Raw genomic sequence first — 24,616 nt, 5'->3', positions numbered from 1 at the left:
GAACAAAATAGATCCAGAGACATATGGAAATAGAAATATGGAACAGACTGTTGAATGGCAGAAGGATGGCATGGGGTGGGTGGGAAGCAACCAATCAAAGAACTATATACATACTAGAGGCCTGGTGCATGCAAATTCATGCACTCGGAGGGGTCCCTCAGCCCAGCCTGCACCCTCTCCCAGTCTCAGACCCCTCGGGGGATGCCCACCTGCCAGCTTAGGCCCGCTCTAAGCTGGCAGTCAGACATCCCTCTGGCAGCCCAGGAGCCCTTGGAGGATGTCTCACTGATGGCTTCGGCCCATTCCCCATGGGGAGCGGGCCGAAGCCATCAGACAGACATCTTTAGCACTGCTGAGGAGGTGGAATAGGCTCCTGCCACTGCTGCTGCACTCGCAGCCTTCAGCCCAGCTTGTGGCTGAGCAGAGCTCACCCTGTGGGAGCACACTGACCACCAAGAAACAGCTGCTGCTTTGAGTGTCTGCCCTCTGGTGGTCAGTGTGCATCATAGCAGCTGGTCATTCCCAGGTCGTTCTGCCATTAGGGTCAATTTGTGTATTACTCTTTTATTATATAGGATATGCATAACCCTTGGACACAGTCAATAGTGTGGTGAAGGCCTGAGGCAGGGACAGGTGTGGGCTAGAAGGGGTCAATGGGGGAGAAAGGGGGCATCTATAATAGTTTCAACAATAAATATAAATTTAAAAAAAATAAAAGAAAATGGTCAGCATAGTGACACCCAGTGTAGCCAACAAGGGCTAAGTCTCAAATCCTCTGACATGGAGCTCCCTTAGACCCATGGCTCTCCCTGTGAAGAGTCTGACTTTCTTCACCCCTTCTGCAATGCAGTATTTATCAAACTCTAGTAACTCCAAGGTAAAGCTCAAGGAAAAGGAACTAGTAGGAGGGAAGGAACCAGCAGTACAAGGAGCAGCTCTAGCTTGTAGCAAAATATCAGACACACTGGATGCTGTAAAGAGTACCTTGCCTGTCAACCCTTTTCTGTTCTCCCCATTTTTTATTCCTTTCTCTCATGCCTCTTTAAGCATTTCCTTCCACTTTTGCATTCTCTTTCACTGACTCGTCCTCTGCTCCTATGATCTATGTCATCTAACCTTTGCTTCTTTCTCACCTAGGCTCAGTTATGTAATGTAATGTATCCCTTACTACAATATATTAAAATGTTAATGAGCTGAATTATTAGCTGCTGTTAATAGCTCTTGCAGCTATTTCCTTCTCTCGTGTCTTCCTCACTGGTCTGCTGATTAATCTATAGAGAAACACACTTTCTACTTAACTAACTTTAAAACCATCTGATACAGATTCCTTCATATTTCATGTTCTCTGCCTCAGTATTTCCCATCCTCACCCACCCTCTTCTTCCCCTCTTCTTCTTCAAATGACAGAATAATATGCTTCCTTATTTCTTTGTATGCTTTCCTTATCTCTGCCTCTCATGTGATCATGGTATATCAACAATTTCTTATTCTTCCTTATCTTCATCCTCTACCTTTTTTCTCAGTGACTTCTTCCCTTCCTCCTCCGCTTCACACCTATGCCTTAGCAGAAGAGTTTTGCTAGGTTTAAAACACAACCATGTTAATTGGCTTTATTTGAAATTCATAAGTCTCAAATGAGTCAGCAACATGGCTGGACAAAACTATACTATGGAATATGTCCACTTTCATCACCATCAAAACCAATGTTGAATATTTCCTTTCTCTTCAAAATCTTTGTATCACTCTTTTGCCTTTATTCTTATCTTATCTCTGATGTTATCAATAAAATGGTCCCCAACCATGATTCAAGCTACCAATTGATTTGAAATTGCTCATAGAATTATATGGAGAAGCCTTGACTCCATTGCTATGAAGGAAGTGGACCTACTGCTATCAAAGACTGTCCTCTTCATTGTACGTTGGATTCCATTCCTTTTCATTATCTGAAGATCCCTGCTGGTGCAGTTATCTACTGGGTCATTCTCAGCAGCTTATTAACATACTCCAATAGCTCCTGTCCTGGAAGTATACCCTGACAGGCCTACGTGCCACCAGAGCCTTCATCTGATCACCTTCACAGCAAATTTTTTATAACATTGTTAATGTCTCCTCTTCATCTTATATTGTCTCATCATCTCAGATTAATCAGATTATCACCTCTACCTCAATATGGTCAACCAGGACCTCTGTGTTACCAGACTGACTGTTACCTTCTCTGCTTTTATACTATCTGACCTCTCAGCAGCTTTCAACACAGTTGACTAACTCCCATTCTTCTTGAAATACTTTTTTCTCTTCCGTGTGTTCACACTATTCAGGTTTTTCTCTCCATCTTTGGCCACTCTCTCAATGTTAAATTTATATTTCCACTTTTTTCTTTAATTACCTGTGAATATGCCAAGCTATGTACTCAATATCTCTATTTACTTAACTAATAAGCATTGCAATCTTGACTCCAAACAAACCGCTGATATCTAGTCTCAGTTCCAAAGATGCTCTTCCCATTTCTCCACAACTTAGTGAACTATCTATTTAATGTTGAAGCCAAAAGCTAATGATACAAAATTAGTAAGTGAGAACTGGGACTTTAACTGGGGTCTTTGGGCTCCAAATATACTATCCTTTCAACTTCATCATATATTTTTATACATATATCTCTCTATCAATTTTAATTAATGGAGAAGAGTAAGAATAGTGATAAATAGAATAAATAATTTCATGTTTTTTTTATCTAAGCTCTCTCATGAACAGACATACGTAGGGTCACTAAATTCTTCATTTTCCTCCACTGCATAAAATTCTATGTTTCTTTAATTCCTGGGTCATCAGTGAAGTCTTAAGGTCTGTTGCTATATTTCTACTGCTTAAAGACAGTGCAGTTTTGCTATGGTGATATGTCTTCTAAAGAACAAACTAAATAAAATTTACTACTAATTAGGATACAACTTCTTCTGAAGTGAGCCTTTTGCTTAATGCCCTGAGGCAGAGAAACATGGATGGGTTTTTTCTTATTATTAATATTTTGACTTTTTAATGTGGCCAGGAACATTTTACAAATATCTGAAATAAAATCTCTTGTAATATGACTGGTGCATTCTCAGTTATCATGAAAGAGGGGGCCAGTATTAATGAGTTATGAGGTAAAGGCTTCTTATAGAATTTACTTGGGAAAGCAGTTTACCCTAGAGTTGAATACATATGGTTGAAGTGTGGTTTTAGATTTGTTTTTCTTAAGTGAATATTTGGCTAGCCAAATTCTTTGTGCAGCTCTCACCAAACTTCAATATTTACTAACTGACATACAGAACTTTCTTGATAAAAACTAGTATTTTGAGTTCTTTCAAAATCTGTAGGTGGAGTAAATGTTTTGAGAGCATGGTAATGTTTAACAATGAATTATGTGCTCTTTATATAGCAAGTATATTTTAGGAAAATATTGTTTTAACACTTTAGTAGGAAAATAATATTGTATATTTATATAATCTCTTCTCAGAGGCTCTCACAACATCAGATCCCCATGGTGCACTGTGCATGAACTGTCACTATTTTATGATTAGAAATTGGTTAAATAAGACGTCCCCAACTTTCCAAGCGATATGTAGTTTAACTTAAATTTAATGCATTTAAAGAGATATAAAGACAGAGTAAATAATAATTACTTTTTACCTATGAAAAACTACAAGAGTCATTTTAAAAAGTATTTTAAAGTGAAAAATTTTAAGTACTATGGTTAAACATCATCATCTGTATCAAGGACACAAAATCTTAGCTTACTTCTATTGGGAAGTTTTAGATCTGAGTATACCCTTGTTTTAGTCTCATCCTATATAATAAAGAGGCAATATGCAAATTAACCATCACACAGTCACAAAGATGGCAGTGCCCATAGGCACAAGATGGTGGTGCCCAGTCCCCTCAGCCCCACTGGAGTCCCCCAGTCCTTCCAGCCCCGCTGGGGGAATGGCAAGCACGCAGCTGGCTGGCAGGGCTGGCCAGAGGTGCAGGCAAGCCTTGGATATTGACTGCCCAGCCACCTAGGGCTGCCCAAAGCTCAGGTAACCAGGGCCAGCCGAGGCTTCCACTGCCGTCAGTGACAGCAGCAGAGGTGTGATGGGGGCATCGCCTTCCCCTGATCACTTGGTCACCTCCTGCCCCTGAGGGCTCCCACACTGTGTGAGGGACCCCTCCACCTCCAGTGCATGAATTTTCATGCACCGGGCCTCTAGTATATATTTATATTTTAATGGTGTTATAATAATATTATTTATAATTAAAGTAAAGTATTACCAGAAGTCTTAGAGCTGCATTGATCACAGAAAAATAACAAGAATAGGAGCCAAAATTTGAAAGATGTCTCCCTAAAGAGTATATGTTAACATATCATGAAAAATCAGTTCCTTTTATTATTTCAATCTTTCCTTTAGCTTTCTAATTTTTCTCAGACCTAAAATAGCTATTTCTAAACCCAAAGGGCTTCTTATTTTCAGCAATAAATTGATTAGCATAATTCTTTTTTGTTTATTCAATTATTCAAAACCTATTTTTGAACATCTGTTATCAGTTTGGTAATAGAGGATAATGATGGCATGAAGGGAGGTGCTCTGGGACACATAGGGAAGCTGCCTTCTATAGCCTGGAGGCCGAGGATGAGGGAGGATCATTTCTATACTGTAACTGTACAGGAACTATAGCACATACCTAGGCAGTTTCAATGGCAATATAGACTTTCAAGGAGTACCACAATCCCAAGTACCCTTGCCGTTCTTTCTCATCTTCTTTTAAAAGATTAAGGTATTAATAATGGAAGGAAATAAATCAACGTAGACATTCTCATTACGAAGAGTTTCTGTCCAAGCAACACAAATGAAGAACAATAGAGGACAATGATAAAAATAGCAGAGTACCTACATTCCATACTTTTAACAATGATTCAAAGCATTTTTAAATTTCTCATTTCCTCACTTAAAAAATGATTGATTATAATGCCTTTGTGCTCAATATAATTGGCATCCATATGGTGAATTTGATGTCACCCAAAATGCCCCAAATTAACATGTACTGGGATCAGCAAATTGGTTTTCAGAGTAATAGTATGTTTGTATAATAAGTGACTTTCATATACCTCAATGCTAATTAGCACATTAAAATGATATTATTTAAATATGATCAGCTAATTCATTGGTTTTTGTGTTCATACTTCTGTTTCAAGGCTATTTTTAACAGTATTTTCAAGTACTCCTAGCCTCTAGAAAGGACAGATAATAATATACCATTAGCTTGAGAACAGAAGAAATGTCAGCTGGCAGACAACCTCTGTGCTTTCTGATTACTGATTCAATACACATTTTTTTTTTTTTATGTTCTGAAAAAACTGAGAATCTCCAAAGGTTAATGTCATTTAAGATAAGTGTTTAATAACCAGTGGTGGACTATTTCCCTTTCTACACCATTTTGTCAACTTAATATTACTTATAGGTTTATTAGTGTTTTGATATTGTATAGACATTTGCAATCCTTAATAGCCCCTCAGACTTTTACTTTTATATGTGTAGAGGATTGATAAATTTCCAATAAAGTGTGTTGTCCTCCAAACAGAGTATTCCTCTTGTTGACATATATTCAGGTTTCTCTGCTGTTATGCTAATAACCCTCCTCTGCTTGTTTGGAAAGGGATTGAATTGGAAATTGTCAATAGCTGTGAAAAGAACAATGGTGGTTGTTCACATCACTGTGAACATGCACTTGGTGGGCCCCGTTGTTCCTGTAACCATGGACACCGGCTTGATTCAGATGAGAAAACATGCATAGGTAATGTATGGTAAATGCCATCTTCCTTTAGAGCTGTCCAGGATTCATTTAGCCCTTTCCTCTCTAATACTTATTGCCGTAATCTGAGCTACATCTCTCAAACTGCATGGAGAAATAAATCAAACAGTCTCTGGCTACTAGATAAATGTAAAAGAAATATTAATTGGCAGAAGACATCATGATATTTGGATATTTACTTTAAAGTGAAAGGAGCTTTAAAACATTTAACAAAATATATGGACTTAGTTTTATTTCAGAAAAATATCCCAAGGCCTGTCTAACGACTGAATGCAATTTGTAACTCAACAAATGCTACCACGTACCCTACTTCTCTCTACCCCATGCAGAAGCTCAATCATATGCATTTCTTTTCTTTCTTTAAAATATATTTTTATTGATTTCAGAGAGTAAGAGAGAGGGGGAAAAGAGAAATAGAAACATCAATGATGAGAGAGGATCTTTAATTGGCTGCCTCCTGCAAGTCCCACACTAGGGATTGAGCCCACAACCCGGACATGTGTCCTGGTCAGGAATTAGAATCAAACTGTGATCTCCTGGTCCATAGGTGGATGCTCAACCACTGAGTGATGCCGGCTGGACTGCATTTCCTTTTCTTTTTTTAAAAAAAAAAACATGTATATTTTTATTGATTTTTTTACAGAGAGAAAGGGAGAGGGATAGAGAGTTAGAAACACTGATGATGTTTCTAGAAACATTGATGAGAGAGAAACATCAATCAGCTGCCTCCTGCACACTCCCTACTGGGTATGTGTCCACAACCAAGGTACATGCCCTTGACCGGAATCGAACCTGGGACCCTTGAATTCACAGGCCGATGCTCTATCCATTGAGCCAAACCGGTTAGGGCTGCATTTCCTTTTCAACTTGGTGATGGCTTGGATGCATGTTCAACTTTGATATGACAGGCACCTACATTCCAAAAGAAAACTTTAAAATTCTTTGGAAATCCCAACTCAAATGCATTTTTAATAAATAACTTTTCTGAACATATTATTAGAACTCATATCATTAGAGACAATGAGAAAAATAAATTTTACTTCAACCTTGCTTCATAATGAATGTGGAATTTAGAACTTCTGAGAAAAGGGAATATCTACTAAAAACAGGGAGAGTGAGCATCAAACTATATCATTATATGCTCTGTGTCTGAGAGCACCTACAAGCCCCTCTAAAGCAATTTGCCATTATTCTGGAATTAAGTATCATATTTGCTTGTTTTTTTGTGTGTTGCTTTATATGACCTTTCTTAAAAATTATGACTACTAAAAAAATGTTTGACCATTTTATCTATTCAGTATGGTTAGAGACAAACTAGAGTATCATAAAAGAGGTGAATTTCAAAGGTGTAAGTATTTGGAATTTCTTATGTAACAGTATCAGCTTCAAGGGATTTTGAAGTTTTCTGGTTTCATAAATCCTTTAACCAAAACAATGTCATTACTTGTATATCTTGATCCAACATTGCCTCCTGCATTTTTTTGAGTCTACAGTTGCTGCTTTAATGAAACCCATTGCTTTCATTTCTTCTTATTATTTAATGAAAAACTTGCTTATATTTTTCTACCTTTCTAATACCTGTATCTCTGGAAAAAATAAGGGGTTCCTTTTTTTCTTCCTCCTTCCCTTCCTTGCTCTCTACTTGTCTTTTCACTAAACCTTTTGTTTGTGACTTACAATTTCATGTCATTCCTTATTCTTTGAAAAGCACAATTCAGTAAAATTCGTATTTATAACTAGAAAAAAATAACATCTGCCATGGTCAAAATATAGAAAATTGCATATTTATGAGATTTCAGCATGACATTATATTGTTTATGGCTTAAGTTTATTTCATTTCCCAACAATAAATAACACTCATTCCTAAAGACCAAATATTCACTATAGTAAGGCAATGAATTGTTTGGAGGGTACACATACATACTTTGCTTATTTACCTGAGAACAGATTAAGGTCATGGATGATTTGTAAAAATATTCATATCTGGAAGAAATTAAAGAATTTTCTTTTTAGCTTATTTTAGGATCAACATTTTTTATATTTGAGAATGTACAAATAAATGGGAAAATAAGTTGTCCAGTCTGCAAATTGTCAACCTGTCTTTCCCAACTGCAAAAATGTATTAGGGCTAAAACCTAGAGATGTGTTAACACAATTTGAAAGACAGCTCTAGAAAATTCAAGTGTCTGATCAGCAGTAAGCTCTCTACATTTAACAATCATTAGATATTAGAAACACAATTTTTTCTAATCTTCTGAGTTTGTTCAACGCTATGTATGGGGGGGGGCACATACAAAAGATCATTTTTTTCTAAGGTTTAATTTTCATGCTTTTCTGAAGTCAAAACTGAAATTTTTAATTGTTTTGCCTGGCTTTAATTGAAGCTCTATTTTTGATGAGCGCTAAGTTTTTATGAATAGGTGAATTTCTCTGCAATTGGCAATACTACCCAATGTAAGAAAAACATGATTATCAATGAGGAGGAAAATAAAAAGGGAAACATTAGCAAGCAAAGATCTTACCAAATAAGATCTGAAAATTAGTCAAGGAAATTAGGAAACAGGTGATGTAAGCGTTGAAGGGACACAGCATTTTAAGAAAGGCTTGTGATGTAAGAAGGGCGGGGTTTCAGGTGAGTTTCAGACTAGATGGTTTACAGGAGACAAGCTAGAAATCACCCCAGAGGAATGATGATAGAAGAAGAATCTAAATAGATCATAAAATGATAGACCGTGAAGGTCATTTTCCAATTGTGATACAGTTGTGCTCCTAGTATCTGAGAACAAGGAATCCTGAGACATACGTGTTTGGAGGCTCTATTAGTATTTGAGAAGACTTTAAAATATATATTTTTAAAAAACCCATTAAGGATAATGTTTTAAATTAAATAAAAGTGAATTATTAAAAGCAATTTTGCCCTCTCTATTCATGCTATTTAACCCAAAGGACAAAGGATGGTTTAATAAAAGAGAGGAAAAAATATCACCGAGAATTTTGTGAGTAGCACTGCTTCTGACATTTTGCAGGAGAAAGAATGTTTTGTGTCCAAATGACCTTCCTTTAGAAGTTGTATGGTGACCCCTCACCTTAGATAATTGACTGCATTTTCTTTCCTCCCTTTCTCTTGTCTACATTTCCTTACACTGGTACCGTTTCCAATGTTAATTGAGATATTGACCTTTTATATCTGTGGCTGCTCATGTAGTTAGGGAGCAATGGGACTTTGTAAACTCAACACTGACAGGCCAGCCAACATACCAGCTCAACAAACACACGGTGGAATTGAACCAAGAGCCTATAGCCAAAAACCCTGACCACCCAATTCCCAGGCGTCTAGCCTGAGGGAAATAGTGGGTGAACAGTCTGTTGCTACTCCTTGGACAGTTATGTTAGGAATGATCACCTCAAAACTCAAGCCAAATAGATTATTCTTTGGCTAAAGGGTTTCAATTTGACTTAATTCTGGTGCATTTTTATTTTCCTCAGAGCAGTTATGTATGTGGACGAAATATTCAGGATTGTAGAATTCTGGGATAACAATGCTGAAGGACACTTAAAGAGCATCACTTAGAAAGCTGTTTATCGGATAGGACATGCCAGGGTAATGTCACCAACAATAAAATGAAAAACCATGACCCCACTCATCCTAGCCAAAGCATCATCACAAAGTTCAAGCAAAGCCTCTGAAATATTCTATAATTCAAAACACAATATTTAAAAAGATTGTCTGCCCTCTCTCCAAATTGCAGCTGCCACTTCTCTTCCCAGTTTTGTGAATTCCAGTTGCTTGCAAAGCTCTGTCATCTGAAGGTCTAGAACAAGTGTAGGACTGCCTCCTCTTTGCTCTCAAATGTTCGCTAAGTGGAATTTTTGACTCTTCCTCTCAAGCTGTTTCGATGTTGTTGTTGTTCTTCTTCAAGTTCTCTGTTTATTTAGTCAACTTGCTGTTTAAACTGGAAAAATAGCAGAAATCTCTTTTCCTGTGCTTATAAATGCATTTGGAGATTATTTACATACTTTAAAAAATAAATGACAGACAATAGGAAAAACATGCAAGAAACATAAAGGCGAATGTGAGCCTCATTCTTTCTGTGTTATAGTTGCTTTGATGTCTCTACAATGTGGCCTGAGAAATAGAAATTGAGTAGTAAAACAATTTTCATTTATAAGTGAGGCTTTAATTTAATTCTATAGCTCAGTGAAGTTCCTGTCTCTGAAACAACAGAAATGTCCTTTTCCCCTTCAGACCTTGATGAGTGTGAGAGTGGAGAAGCCTGCTGTGCCCAGCTCTGCATCAACTACTTGGGAGGCTATGAATGCAGTTGTAAGGAAGGCTTTCAGATCAGTTCTGATGGTTGTGGGTGTGATGGTAAGTTCCTGAGAAATAATATGAAATCACGGGTGTGATGAGGCAATCAGTGAAGGAGGAACATGTGAGGAAGGGGGTTAGGATGGGAAAGGGAAGGCCTCGCCCTGAAGAGACTTGGATGTCTACCTGGTTCTACTATTTACTAATGCAAGTTTTAAGATGCAATTTTATAATTTTCTAAGTTACTTGTTAAAATTGGTTCACTTACCTTTCAGATGGTTTCTAGATTATGTATTTGTTTTCACAAGAGAGTATAAATTTAATGAGTAGAGTTAATTCACTTTTTTACACCATTACATTAAGAACAGCTCATTTGAGCCATTGCTATCATTTACTTTTTTTAAGTTTATTTTTAAAACATGGAATCTTTAAATTTTCACTTTATAATCATTACCATTATTTCGAACCACATTTTTCTTCAAATCAAAGGAAATGTAAGATGATCTTTTTTAATAAGTCAACATATATAAGAATATCATGCTTAAAGAAGCAAATTCCTGAATTATGTTGAGGATGATAGGTATGTTTTTGTTTTTTTTTCATATAGACACCAAGCTCCTCAGCCTTGCAATGTAGGTAACAGCAAAGAAAACACAGTTATGGTATCTATATATTCTAAACACAGTACAATATATTACCATTTACCATATTTAATCCAATTAACAGGAGCCAAGAAATTTGAATTTCATCGACCATCTGCTCTTAAGCAAAGTCAGCCAAAAGATAATTGTATGGTGTGAATATACATACTTGGGTACATGCATCCAAATTAAAAAGGTATCATAATTTGAGGCAAAGCTTAGAAACCCAGCTTCAACAGTAAACTTTTACTATTGTGAACACATTGACCAATGTCTAGGCTCAGATATGGACAGTCACATGAAATTAAAGCTTAGAGTTCTCCCATCTCTAAAATTCTCCATAAACCTTGTACAGAATTATGCATGGAATAAATGCTTCATTATAGAGATGGAATAATTCAAGAATGAATGAAAATTATACAAAATGGTGTACAGCCTGAGTCCATTGAATTTATTTTGTTTTAAATTCCTCATCAAAACCTCATGAACAAGGTCTTAGAAACACCTTGTCTGTGTAGATGAACTACAATAAACTTGAGTGAAAGAAAAAAATTGGCAGGATATACTTGAGAAAGTGTCCAAGGCTAAGCTTTCTATAGGACAGTACATTGTCATGAATTAATAAAGGTGACAACAGGAACACAAATATGCCCATGACTTCACAATGTCTATTTTATCTCTCAGTGTCTAAAAGCAGACATTGTTTAAATGTTCCTAGATGTGGACGAGTGTCTGGATACCAGCATAGTCTGTGATCAAGTATGTATTAACTCTGTGGGAACATACCACTGTACTTGTGAGGAAGGCTACAGAATTGGAAGTGATGGAAAAACTTGCATCTGTAAGTCACTGAAGAATCTCATGTGTCTCTTCTAAACTACTTCCACCCTCATTTTCTTCTTCAGGAACAATGGAGACCACATATTCCTTCACTCAACCTGTCCTCCCCTTTCCTCAAAGACTGAGATCTTTCCCTTTTGTTCTCTCTGCTGCAGTGTCAGCTTTGTGATAGCTGCTTCTCACCCTCATTTACAAGAGACTTTTTGAAACGGCCTCAAAGAGTTCTTCCTTTCAGTGGCCCCCTGCCTTGGCTGTCTAGTTCAAACTCTCTCATTTCTCTCATCCACCCTTGCTTGGTTTTTTCTTTCTTTTAACCAGCATGTTGAATCCAGCCATTTTCCTGTGTGGTCTTAGCTTTAGATGATGATGAGCTAGAGGAACGAGAAGAGGAATTAGAAGTTGTGAGGTTCGCAGGCCTTCTGTTCAAGAGCCCGTCTAGACTGCTTCATTATGTTGCTCCCTCTCTGCCTCCCACCTACCAAGATGAAGAAGATGAGGACAAAGTGGGAAAAAATATTCGAGGAGAACTAGCTCTATTGCCCAAAATTGGTGAGTAAAAGAATTTATCTCAATGCAGTCACCTCTTTTTTATTATTATTAGAGAATTCACCAAATATTTTAACATTTTAATGGGATGTTAGCAAGAAAAGTGGGGTCAAAATCACTTCTGAGCTTCCTAGCAAACCCATCATCTTTTGTCGTCCTTCCCTTTCACAATAAAGGGTTGCTATATAGCAGTGGTTCTCAACCTTCCTAATGCCGCGACCTTTTAATACAGTTCCTCATGTTGTGGTGACCCCCAATTTCATTGTTACAAATTGAACATAATTAAAGCATAGTGATTAATCACAAACACAATATGTAATTATATATGTGTTTTCTGATGGTCTTAGGCGACCCCTGTGAAAGGGTCGTTCGACCCCTAAAGGGGTCGCAACCCACAGGTTGAGAACCGCTGCTATATAGGTGTGTGTAGAGGTGTGGATACATGGTGTTGGGGGCTGTTCAAGTGCAATACCGTGAAATGGAGCTGAAAAGTATCTTTAAATTAACATAATGGGGAGGATTGGGACTTTTCAGTTCTGACTATTAAAACTCCATTAGAAGTCGCTTTTATATATTTAAAAACTTACTTTAAATTGCCTTGAAATCTAGATCCTTCCCAGTTTTTAAAACAGTGAGAACTAACTGTTTAATATGTTCAAATGGACCAAGAAAGTATCTTAAAATTGTGAACAGTTTTTCTTAGATGCATATATCCACACAACAGAACTCAAGCATCAAATCACTTCTGATCAAAATAAATTAGCATTTCCTCTCTCAAATGTAACAGTTTGCAGCCAGACTGCTGCTTCCTTTTCTTTTCTTTGTCAAACAGAGCTGCTCTTTTTGTTCTCCCTCTATTTGCTGTAGTTTAACAGAGCTTGATGATTGTTTCAGGATGTATTCAGTAAAATGGCAGAAATATTTTCATGCTTTGGTGAATCACAATAATAATATTAGTAAATGCATCTGCATAAAAGTAGAAATGCTTTACTGTTTCTTCATTAAACTTCTGATACTTCAATGACTGAAAGTCTGAATGGAAAGAGTTCAGGGCTACTAAGGCAGCCAGAACTTGAGTGGCCAAGATCTAGAGAGGAGAGACCCAGACAGGTGAAATGGACTGACTCTGCTGCTTTTCTCCTTGAGCCATTTGCTAATGTGTGGCTGTGCAGGCAGAGAAGCCAGGGAATCTAAAAGGCAGCTGCTAAGAGGGCAAGGAGCTGAGCACAGTTACCAGCAGTATCATGGAGATGGGGAGGTAGAGTCCGCAGCCCAGGATCTGCCAAAGGAGAGAGGGCTTGCTCAACATAACAGACATTCAATTGGGATGCCTGAGAGACCCCACTAGAAACAGGGGCAAAATTTGAAACAATCCTTAAAACAACAGAAATCAAATCTCTCCATCCTTATTCATATTAAGGTAATTTCCCTCAAAAAGAGAATGGAAAAACACTTCATGATACACTTATACACTAGAATACGATACAGACTTAAAAAAACAACAACTAAAAACTAGTGTAAGTGCAGTATGGGTGAGTCTCAAAAACATTACGTTGAATGAAAGAAGAGTGACACAATTCTATTTATCTAAAGTTCAAGAAGAGGACAAGCACCAAATGGCAGGAATATTGATTATTTTGGTGTTCTGGAATCGATGATAATTTCCCTTCATACTTTTTAAACTTTATTAAATATTCTAGATATTCTTTTGGGACTATATTTCAATAGTATCATTGGAAAATATAAAATAACATCTACTTTAAAAGATATTTCTTTGCCGTTGTCTTTTTCTGGGACTTTAAGAAATATCTTAAAGGACTGAAGGATTATATCGTGTGTGTGTGTGTGTGTGTGTGTGTGTGTCTTTGTGTATGTGTGTGTGAAGTGTGAATGTTTCATCTCCATTTTCAGTGACGTAGACAGTTTGAACTAACTGAAAATGTATCATATTTCAGTCTGTTTAGATCACACCTTTGGACATGATTGCAGTTTGAGCTGTGAGGACTGTATGAATGGAGGCCAGTGCCAGGAGGGAAAGAGGGGGTGCTCCTGCCCAGCTGGCTGGGGTGGCATTCTTTGTAATGAAAGTGAGTGATACCCTGAAGAATTGGTAAGAGGGTGCTATCTTCTCCTTTACTGTTGCTAGACCACTGGCGATGAGTTCTCCTCTACGTGTGTTCTCCCTAAAATGTTTTAACAAGGTAAGCAATTGATATGGGTGAGAAACCAATTTATTTGTTGTGCATAGAGAATGCCTGTGAAGCACTGAGGTTTTAAAGTGAACAAGTGATTTAAAGGGAAGATTTTGTGTTCCCTGGAAAACTTGATGTACTGTTTCTTATTTATCCATGGAGCATAAAAGTTAATAAAGAATCCTAGCATTCTAGGCCTATTAAAAATCCCTCCATTTAAATAAGTCATTAGGCCCAGGCAAGCTATTCCCAATAAAGACAAAAAAAAAAAAAAAGATTTGTTCTGCAAAGTGTAAGTAATGAGATTGCTTGACTGCTGCTTCTTTTCTTTTGTGTGTTTTCTTTTCGTTTTCCTCTCAAAATATGTTAGTACAGCTAATGGCACTTTTAAGTATTTTATATGTCTCTCATAAAAAATATAAAAGATTAAAAATGATACCTATAATAAATGTATTCTTTATATTTTAAATGGAGGTGTGCTTGCAGGTACTAAAACTACCAAGTAATAAAAACAAAACTATCTTTGTTTTCTCTTTCTCTTTTTAAATTTACCTTATAACATTTTTAAGAGAAAGGTTTTCTTAGCCTTTGTGATTAGCTTAGATGATATGAGCAGATTTTTCATTTGAATCCCCAGCATATAGGAAGAAAAAGCACAAATATTGTTTCTATTAGGAGATAGATATGATCTTGAGTCACAACATATGAAGTGGCTTAACCAAGATTACTAGCTAGGGTCTTGAGGACCTTCCTTAAGTATCTCTCTGCTCATGTGTCTCTTCTGCTAAAAAAAAAACTTTAATAAGAGTGACCCATTTCCTGATACATAAAGCATATGTTTCCGATCTACTCACTAGTGACCCTCTAAAGTCAAGCCCTACTCAATTTTTTTGCTTTTGATCTTAATCACAACTCTTTGCTCAGCTTATCATTTCCAAGAAACTAAACCACTCACTACTTATTCTTTGCACTATCCATTTTTGTGCCTTTTGCTAGACTGCCATTTTTGTCCATTTCTACTTACTGTATGAAGCCTTTTTGATGGCCCCAGTCTAACCTCAACTATTTATATTTCAGTGAATTTAAAGTCTCTCTCTCTCTCTCTCTCTCTCTCTCTCTCTCTCTCTCTCTCTCTCTCTCTTTCTGTTTGATTAGAGACACCAATTCTCCTGTTCCATTTCTTTGACTAGACCCAGTGCTCATTGTCAAGGTCCTACTCATGTTTCTCAAAACTGGAGGCACCTAGTGCATAAATTAACAAATAAAGAAAAGTTGATATTAAAGTATTCAGTTATATTGACCTGCAACTTGACATTGATCTGCAACTGCATAAAACTAGGATAAATAAATGTTTTGCATGAATAAAAGGAAATAAACATTTTACTTTATATTGTAAGTTTTGTTGGAAAATATATATCTTCCAAACCCTTCATTTCTAGCATGGCAGCATGAAAAATAAAACTAAAAATCTATCTCAAATACATCAGAATATAGCATGTCTAATATAAAACTAAAATAGAGATATTTAAAAATGAACTTGCTGATAAAATGAAGATAAGATGCCCCCTTCTTTGACTTTAAAAATCTTTGAGAATCTTTTAAGTTTTCACATGGCCCTTCCTGTACAGGAGTCTGTCCCTGAAAGCAGAAGATTTTATATATTTTTTGCTTTTCTTTCTGCATTTCTTAAGAATTCTTTACAGAGATGAAACGGAATATTCCAAATGGGGGGAAAAATGTTCACTGATTCTTTAACAAAAAAGGGTGAGTGAGAACTTTTTTTAAAATCCCTATAAACTGCAATAAATGGATGTGACCAATCATTCATCATCCATATTTTTAAAAGTCCCAGCTGTTCAAATGCTGCAAGGGAAATTTTAAAAAAAGAGCATTCTAAAGAGATCTGGAACGTTAGTTTTCCCACTGAGTAGATCTTCTAGCCCAGCAGTTCTCAGCCTGTGGGTCACGACCCCTTTGGGGGTCGAACAATCCTTTCACAGGGGTTGTCTAAGACCATCGGAAAACACATATATAATTACATACTGTTTTTGTGATTAATCACTATGCTTTAATTATGTTCAATTTGTAACAATGAAAATACATCCTGCATATCAGATATTTATATTATGATTCATAACAGTAGCAAAATTACAGTTATGAAGTAGCAACGAAAATAATTTCATGGTTGGGGGTCACCACAACATGAGGAACTGTATTAAAGGGTCGCGGCATTAGGAAGGTTGAGAACCACTGTACCTATTCCCTTTATTGGTTTATGATGAAGATATCTGCTTTGAAGTGTTAGGAATTTTCCATGTCATTAGAATGAAACAATTTGAAAATTATCACATTAATTTTAATAGCACCTTTCAGGACTCCATTTCTTTTGAAGAGATTTCATATCGAATGTTTCATTTGTTATTATGACACTCTATCCAGTTGACAGGCAAGATTATTTTCATATGACAAATGAATGGATTATATATGGAGGGGAGGCTTCATGACTCCTTCCAAATCATCCAGCTATCGTTTGGGGTATGTTTGTTTAAAAATTTGTTCCTCCAGGCCCATTGCTCTGTTTGATGCTAATGAATTACTTTGCATATCTGTGCACTATGTGGTATCATATTCTACTGTGTGGGGTATTGACAGATAATAGCATGGTTTGCAGATGTTGAGTTGATGATTTGCTGTAATCTAGATACTGTGCAAGTTATGTAAACTTCCTTAGCTTTCTTTTTCGGGTGGATTTTTTCTACTCATCCCTTCTATTGTCACTGTAAGAATTCAAAGACTTACTACATGTAAATTAGCAATGTACACCTAAACCAATGTTTGTTGACAGTTTTTCTCTCTTATTACTTTTGTTTTCCTCTTTCCTTTTCATAGTAGCCTAGGGCTTGAAAGTAAAGAAAAAAAAGTGCATAAGAAGCCAAGTTTCCATATAAGCATCTGGGATGGTGTGGGTGGGTGAATAGAGGAGGTGATATAAATGTAGTTTTGTAATATGTACCTATTATGATAAAATGTCAATTAAAATGGCTACTGACATTTTCTAAACAGCTGTATTTATCCAAGTTAAAATTAAAATAAAGCTACAGACATTTTTCCCAATTTATTATTTTTATTGGGCTACTGAACACTTTCCCCCAAAACAACAAAGCAGTTGTTTGTTTGACTTCATCATTCTTTGATGAAGAATGTAAATTACCTTGGGACCCTCAAGACAGTCTTAATTGCATTTATTCCTGGTGAAAAATACATGCCATTCTTTTCCTACATTTTCTTTCCATTTTTTTTTAAATAGAAGGTGCAGTTTGTTTCTCATTAAAGTTTTTGGAGTTATACAGCAAGGATATCTAAGCTTTGAAAATGTGATGGTTAGAGTTTAAGGAACAAGGTACATTTTGTATGCAAACTTTCTTAGCAGCACCTCAGCAACCATTTTAAGTACCTACATCAGTAATCCTGAGGAATTATTAGGCCATTTAAACTGGGAGCATGCCAGAGACACTTCTCAGGTCTGCAAATTACGAAGATTTTGATTACTTGGTACCCGTTCTAATAGGAAGACAAGATTGTTGTGTGTGTTTTTTTTCCATTTGTATCACAATGAGTATGTTATACTGTGATTGCTCAACTTCTCCATTTCTTTCATAGCTTGTTCCCCCGAGACCAGTGGGGAAGAATGTGGAAGCGTCTGCCATTGTCAGAATGGAGGCACCTGCGATCCTCTAACTGGGCAGTGCCAGTGCCCCCCAGGGGTGCATGGGAAAACCTGTGAACATGGTAGGACTGTCTGGTGCTGGTCACATGAGACAACTCTTTAAAGTCTTGAGACTTACTTATTTGCTTTTCATAATTAAAAGGAGGAGAGGAGGTGAAAATCAGAGGGAAAAAGGAGAAGAGGGAAAGAGAAGAAATTATGAATGAAAACTTACAAAATGCCACTGAGGCTGTGTGTGGGTTTTTCATAGAGACCAGGGGAAAGGCCACATTTTCTACATAGGTTGATAAAGCCAAAAAGTGAACTGCTTTCCCAGGCCCAAGAGCTGAAGGCAGATAGTCAATGAAGATATGTCTTTAGGGATTTCCAGAGATCATGAGGAGTTTATTAGGGTCCCACAGATCATGGAACTGGGGAGATGGGAGCCAAGTTTACTTCATTCTCTTGAGAGTTACACGAAGGCTCCTATTGGCGTCCCAAATATTCATTCCCCGGGATAATCTATATTCATTCATTCAAATTATATAAAGTCTTTGCAAGGCACTGGGCCACACATTATGATATGGTAATGTGTGCTTTGTGATCAGAACATGAGGAAAATACAGTCAGTGTGAGCAACTTCTAGAAAAGGTGCACTGCAGCAGAAGCTTGCAAAATGAGGGGCATGAGACAGGGAAAGTGTGAGAGAAGAGCAGGTCCAGACTCTGAAGTGGGTAGGAGTGAGGTACCTTAGAGGAACCAGGTCAGCGGGTGGAGTAAAAGTCCTTCGGAGAGTAGCAGTGCTGCACGAGGCAGTCGAAGTAGAGGCTCACAGTCTTGTTAAGTTTGGAGTTTTAACCTGACAGGAGTGTCCAATCATTATAGAATTTAGGCAGAGGGTAAATTTTAAAAGTTCTCAGCAGCCTCAGTCCACCCAGACTGGGAACATCTCACCTTTTGCGAGCTCCTTATTTCATGTAACAGCAGCTCTAGCAAGTTTTGCATATGGGTTAATGTGTGCTTTGTTTGTGCTCCCACCTCTAGGATGCCCTAAAGGACTCTTTGGGAAGAACTGCAAAAGGAAATGTAACTGTGCCAACAATGGCCATTGCCACAGGGTGTACGGTGCCTGTGTGTGTGAGCCAGGGCGCTATGGGAGGTTTTGTCATCTGAGTAAGTCACAGGCACTACATTTGCTCTCTGTGTGAAGCAAGGAGGCTCAGAAAAGTACCAAAAATTAGAAAAAGGAAGAGACCAAAACCATAATTTACACACACACACATATGTATGTATATGTGATAATTTATGTTCTAGTCTTAGATTAAACTTCTTATTTTAGAGACTTTAGATTTTGATGAATGAAAGAAAACTATATCTGAATTCTTTACGTGTTTTCCTCATTAGTGTTTACCTTAATTATTGAGAAAGAAATGTTACTAGCTCATTTAGAAGGAGGCTTGGCACTTTGTGGCAGCTGCATATTAAAATGAACAGAAAAAGTCTCCATTATTTCTGGGTTCTAGTGCATAACAATATCATTCCCTAAAATTTCTGCAACAGGCTATTTATTTTGCATTTTGGCCATCAATCATGTTTTGCAAAAGATGTGAGAACACACAATCACCAATAAGTAATTCAGTCTCTTAAGTAGCTTATAGGATTTCTCCTAATGGGACGTCTCTGGGTGCCCACCATCCCATCTTGTAGTTATGTGCGAGCACCTGCGAGCCTGAAACATTCTCTATCCTGTTCCTCTACCTGTTCTGTGTGCTCTCCTCTGAAAGTCCTCCCAAGTGGACCTCAGAAATACCATGACCCATCTTTCTATCTAATAAAGAGGTAATATGCAAGTTGACCATCACTCCAACACACAAGATGGCCGCCCCCATGTGAACACAGGATGGCCGGCAGGGGAGGGCAGTTGTAGGCAATCAGGCCAGCAGGGGAGGGCAGTTGGGCAGGAACCAGGCCTGCAGGGGAGGGCAGTTGTGGGCAATCAGGCCAGCAGGGGAGGGCAGTTGGGAGGGACCAGCCCTGTAAGGGGGGCAGTTGAGGGGATCAGGCCTGCAGGGGAGGGCAGTTGGGGGTGACCAGGCTGGCAGGGGAGGGCAGTTAGGGGCAATTGGGCCGGCAGGGGAGCAGTTAGACATTGGTCAGGCTGGCAGGGGAGTGGTTCAGGGTGATCAGGCTGGCAGGCAGAAGTGGTTAGGGCAATCAGATAGGCAGGCAGGTGAGCAGTTGGGATCCAGCAGTTCTGGATTGTGAGAGGGATCCCAGATTGGAGAGGGTGCAGGCTGGGCTGAGGGACACCCTCCCCACTGCATGAATTTCATGCACTGAGCCTCTAGTTCAGCCGTGGACAAACTACGGCCCATGGGCTGGATCCGGCCTGTTTGAAATGAATAAAACTATTGAAAAAAAAGACCGTACCCTTTTATGTAATGATGTTTACTTTGAATTTATATTAGTTCACACAAACACTCCATCCATGCTTTTGTTCCGGCCCTCCGGTCCAGTTTAAGAACCCATTGTGGCCCTCGAGTCAAAAAGTTTGCCTACCCCTGCTCTAGTTTCTTAATAACAGAGACCTTTTAGAGTTTTATATTGCATTTTTAGTTGATTATCCATGGATTTTGTCTATTTTATAAAGGTATGTCCTGAGAAAACAGAGAGTAAATTGTGACTCCAAATAGAGAGCCAGGAAGGCATCATGGAAAGCTAAACCTGGGTAATGAGGAACGGTCTGGCTTGGGTTAGTAATATAGAAGAGAAAGGGAGAAGGCAGGGGTAAATGTGAAAAATGCAGGTTCAGAGGGCATGTTCCAGAACATCATGTACCTCCTAGAATATGCCAAGAGAAGAAAACTCACCTAGAAACAAAGATAACATCATTTCTATTATTGTTTCTCCAGGGCAGCAATTGTCAACCTTTGCATCTAGTAGGATACATAAACTAAATACTAAAATTCTGCAGGACACCAACAAATTTTTCTTTTTTTGGTGATGTGACAAAAAATAGGTATAATTTTTATTGGTTTACCAAAAATAATAATAGTAATTACCTACCCTTTTGCTCCAAAGTGAGTTTAAAAAAAAAAAAAAAATCAGGTGCCTATACTTATACCTAGTATATAAGGATTTCTGGTACCAAGAATTAACCAATCAGATGCAACCTTATTTGTGACATGACCAATAAGATGCAATTCTATTCTAGTACCTGTATATTTATAGTTCAAGATGGGCATTCACACCAGAGAGCTGTTGTTGTGTTGGCTGTGTCATTTTTTAAATTATTTGACAGTCTAAGGGAAAAGAGGTCAGTCCCCTGACTAAATACTCAGGTATTGCATGTCTTAAAAATTCTTGCAGCACACCAGTTGAAAATCGCTGCTCTGGGATAACAGGGTACATCCCATTTTGTAGCAATAACTTTTGAATATCTTATAAGGCAATACTAGATATTTTGGCAAAAAAAAACATTAAAATCATAACTCATCTGGTCAAATATTTGAAGAGCAAATGGTGATGGTGGTGGTAATAGTAGTTAGCATTTTGACTGTGACCATCTTTCAAAAAGATATGCACTTTTCAATTTTTCAATACTTTTTGCTTAGATGTGAGGCCTCATTTATTAATGCCACTTGTCTGGCCCTGAGAAGCTTCAGTTTGAAAACCTATATTAATTTTCTAGAGCTGTTGTAATAAAGTGCCACAAACGGAGTGCCTTCACTGATGGATATCTATTGCCTCACAGTTCTTGAGGCTAGAAGTCTGGGGTGAAGGTGTTAGCAGGCCATACTCCCTCTGAAGGCACCAGGATCAGTTCCAGACCTCTATCCTAGCTTTCTTCGCTTATGACAGCATAACTCCAGTCTTCACATGGCATCCTCCCTGTATGAGTATCTCTGTGTCCAAATGTCCTCTATGTATAAGGACACCAGCCTTATCAGATTAGAGGCCCATCCTTCAGTATGACCTCATTTTAACAGATTACATCATTAATGATGTAGTTTACAAATAAGGTCACTTTCTGAAGTATTGGGGGTGAGGACTTCAACATATGAATTTTTGGAGGACATATTTCAATGTATAACACTGAGTGGACACTGGATTGACTAAAGAAGTTACTTCTCCCACTTGTCCTTTTTTTTTCTAGTCACATTTCCAGTGATAAGCTCTTGATATACCCACCTGTCACATTTTAAGTACTCCATTGTTCCTGAGCTGTCCACTGAACCACTGTTCTGGATGCTGGGCCAGAAAGAGGAAGGGCATGGAAGTCAATGCAGGGGAGAGTTCTGGGATGAACAAGGAGAGGCCTGCACCAAGGAAGACAATCTCACTGAGAGACCTTGGGGATGGTAGGGCTGGGGAAGGACTCAATACTTAGAAGCCACAGGAAAGATGAACAAGGATTAGTATAATTTATCATCCAAATGAGATAATATTAACAATGGAAAAGGAGCCCTGCTAATCTGTTCTGCTTTAGAGGTAACCCTGTCCATCCTGGCAGGGACAAGAATCACCCTACATCATGGCATTGTAACCACCACTCTCAATTATCTCTGCTAATGATAGTAGATATTAGAAGATGTTCATTTCCATTCACCAGAAAATCAATTGGCTTATGTTGTTCTTTAAAAGCCTATATAGACATTCAATACAATTACCTTGAGCCTGGAGGGCACTTGAAGGATCTTTTACTTGATAAGTCCCTTGGACATCTGTAAGGGAAAGAAAAAATGGCCAGGTGTGTATTTTGGAAAGGGGATTGAATTACTGTAAGTAACTCCTCAAAGAGAGACCTAAGGGTAGGCTTTCCTGAATGCAAAGGTAGGATTTTCAAGTGAGAATTCCTGTGCTATCATTCCATTTGTAAAACCTGATTGCATGGGGAAAATAGTGAAGGGAAGGCAAGCACCATTTGTCAAAGATGTAGCCAAGATAATGCTACTGTCAGGATGAAAGTTTTGTGTTATCTACAGAATGTAAAAGTATTTCTGATTAGCATATAATGAAAGGGAAGGAGAACAATGGTGAGGTTCCCATCAGTGCTTGTCCATCATCTCCATGCTGTGGCAGGATGAATATGGGGCCTGGCAGGCCTTTGCAGTCCTTGGAGAATTTTAACTATGGGCCCCAATGGAGCACATTGAGAAGCAATTTCTACCAGAAGCCGCAAAGCCTTTTAAGCAGTGCAGGCTTCACTGTTCACATCCACTTGCCAAAAAGCAAATGAATTGCCTGATTTGAAAGACATTTGTTTCCCTCATTTTTTTGTTTTTTTCTTTTGGCAGTTAGGATGATACCCTTGTTTTCCCCATAATCAGGCCCTGCAGAACTACATGCCTGTGCACTAACAATGTGGAAAAACCACCAAGGTGTGGTTTTCAGGTGACAGTTTGCCTCAATTTGCTTGCAGACTGTCCCAAGGGGGCCTATGGGGCTGGCTGCGCTTCAGAATGTCAGTGTGTGGAGGAGAACACCCTGGAATGCAGCGCCAAAAATGGCAGTTGCACCTGCAAATCTGGTTACCAAGGCAACAGATGCCAGAAAGGTACAATCTGATGCTACATTTTCTTTCTTCTCTAATAACAATGCTCAGCCTTTGTTCAGCACCATCTGATCATTAATTATTTCATCCGCCAGTGTTCTCAGGAGATGGGTAAGCTTTATTAATCCCCTATTTGCAGGTGAGGAAACTGAGACACAGGGCAATAACCTTATTTAACCTTGCCATCTCAGCCTCTGCTTTAGCTGTCCCCTTAGGAGCTTGGGCAAGGAAGGGAAGAAAGATCACATTGCAAAGAACCTTGTCATAAGAAGATTAAAGCTGGTCAGTCACTTCTTTGAGGTGAACAAATCAACCAAGGGCACTGCTAACTTTCAGAGTAAAAAAAAATAATTCTCTTTATATCTAAAGACAGATCATTCGAACAAATTCACCTCAAAATTCTAACCACAGAAACATGTTGGAAAATTTAAATCTAGTTATCAGTGTGGTCCTTTTGCATATTTCTAAGTATTACATAGTTTTTTTTAAAAATAAATATAGAAATATAAAAGTTTATGTACATCCTAATTCCAATTATCAGTAACCTATGTTGATATAAGTGTGTCAGTGCATAGAAAATTTGGAAAAGGGTATTCCATGTTTTAGAAATGGCTGTCTCCACTGTGGTCTCATGGAGATCTTCTCCCTGGGTATCTGTAGGGTTTTTCCACTTTATCACCAAGCCTTAGGCCACCTTTTCACTGAACCTCCTCAGTACCACCCTCCTTAAAATTGCAACTTGTATGTCTTTTTGAACTCTTATTATTTTTTCCCAAGTGCTTTTTATCTTTAAACATAACATATCCTATAATTATTATTATGTCTAATATTTTTTGCCTGTCTTCCCTGCTAGAAGCTAATCACTACAGGAGAAAGGTAGCTGTTCCATTTGTTCAACAAAATGTCCCCAAACTCCTAGAACAATCCTGACATCCAGGACTTGGTCAATAAGTGTGCTTTGAACTGAATACATAAAATGAATCTTTAATTTTATGTTTTATA

At 37.9% G+C, this 24,616-nt stretch overlaps 1 protein-coding gene across 1 annotated transcript in view; it reads left to right on the top strand.

Moving 5' to 3' along the window:
* LOC118677522 (EGF-like and EMI domain-containing protein 1) overlaps positions 1-24,616 on the top strand; it is a 610,230-nt gene that overhangs the window by 490,676 nt on the left and 94,938 nt on the right. The window contains exons 9-15 of the mRNA XM_036352669.1: positions 5,671-5,808; positions 10,073-10,195; positions 11,971-12,165; positions 14,118-14,249; positions 18,015-18,143; positions 19,105-19,233; positions 23,483-23,617. Of these exons, the coding sequence (XP_036208562.1) occupies positions 5,671-5,808; positions 10,073-10,195; positions 11,971-12,165; positions 14,118-14,249; positions 18,015-18,143; positions 19,105-19,233; positions 23,483-23,617 (981 nt within the window). The remainder of the gene's footprint in view (positions 1-5,670; positions 5,809-10,072; positions 10,196-11,970; positions 12,166-14,117; positions 14,250-18,014; positions 18,144-19,104; positions 19,234-23,482; positions 23,618-24,616) is intronic.

This window comes from Myotis myotis, unplaced genomic scaffold (genome assembly GCF_014108235.1).
Source record: "Myotis myotis isolate mMyoMyo1 unplaced genomic scaffold, mMyoMyo1.p scaffold_m19_p_2, whole genome shotgun sequence".
Lineage (NCBI taxonomy): Eukaryota > Metazoa > Chordata > Mammalia > Chiroptera > Vespertilionidae > Myotis > Myotis myotis.
This window is presented reverse-complemented; position numbering and strand designations above follow the sequence as displayed.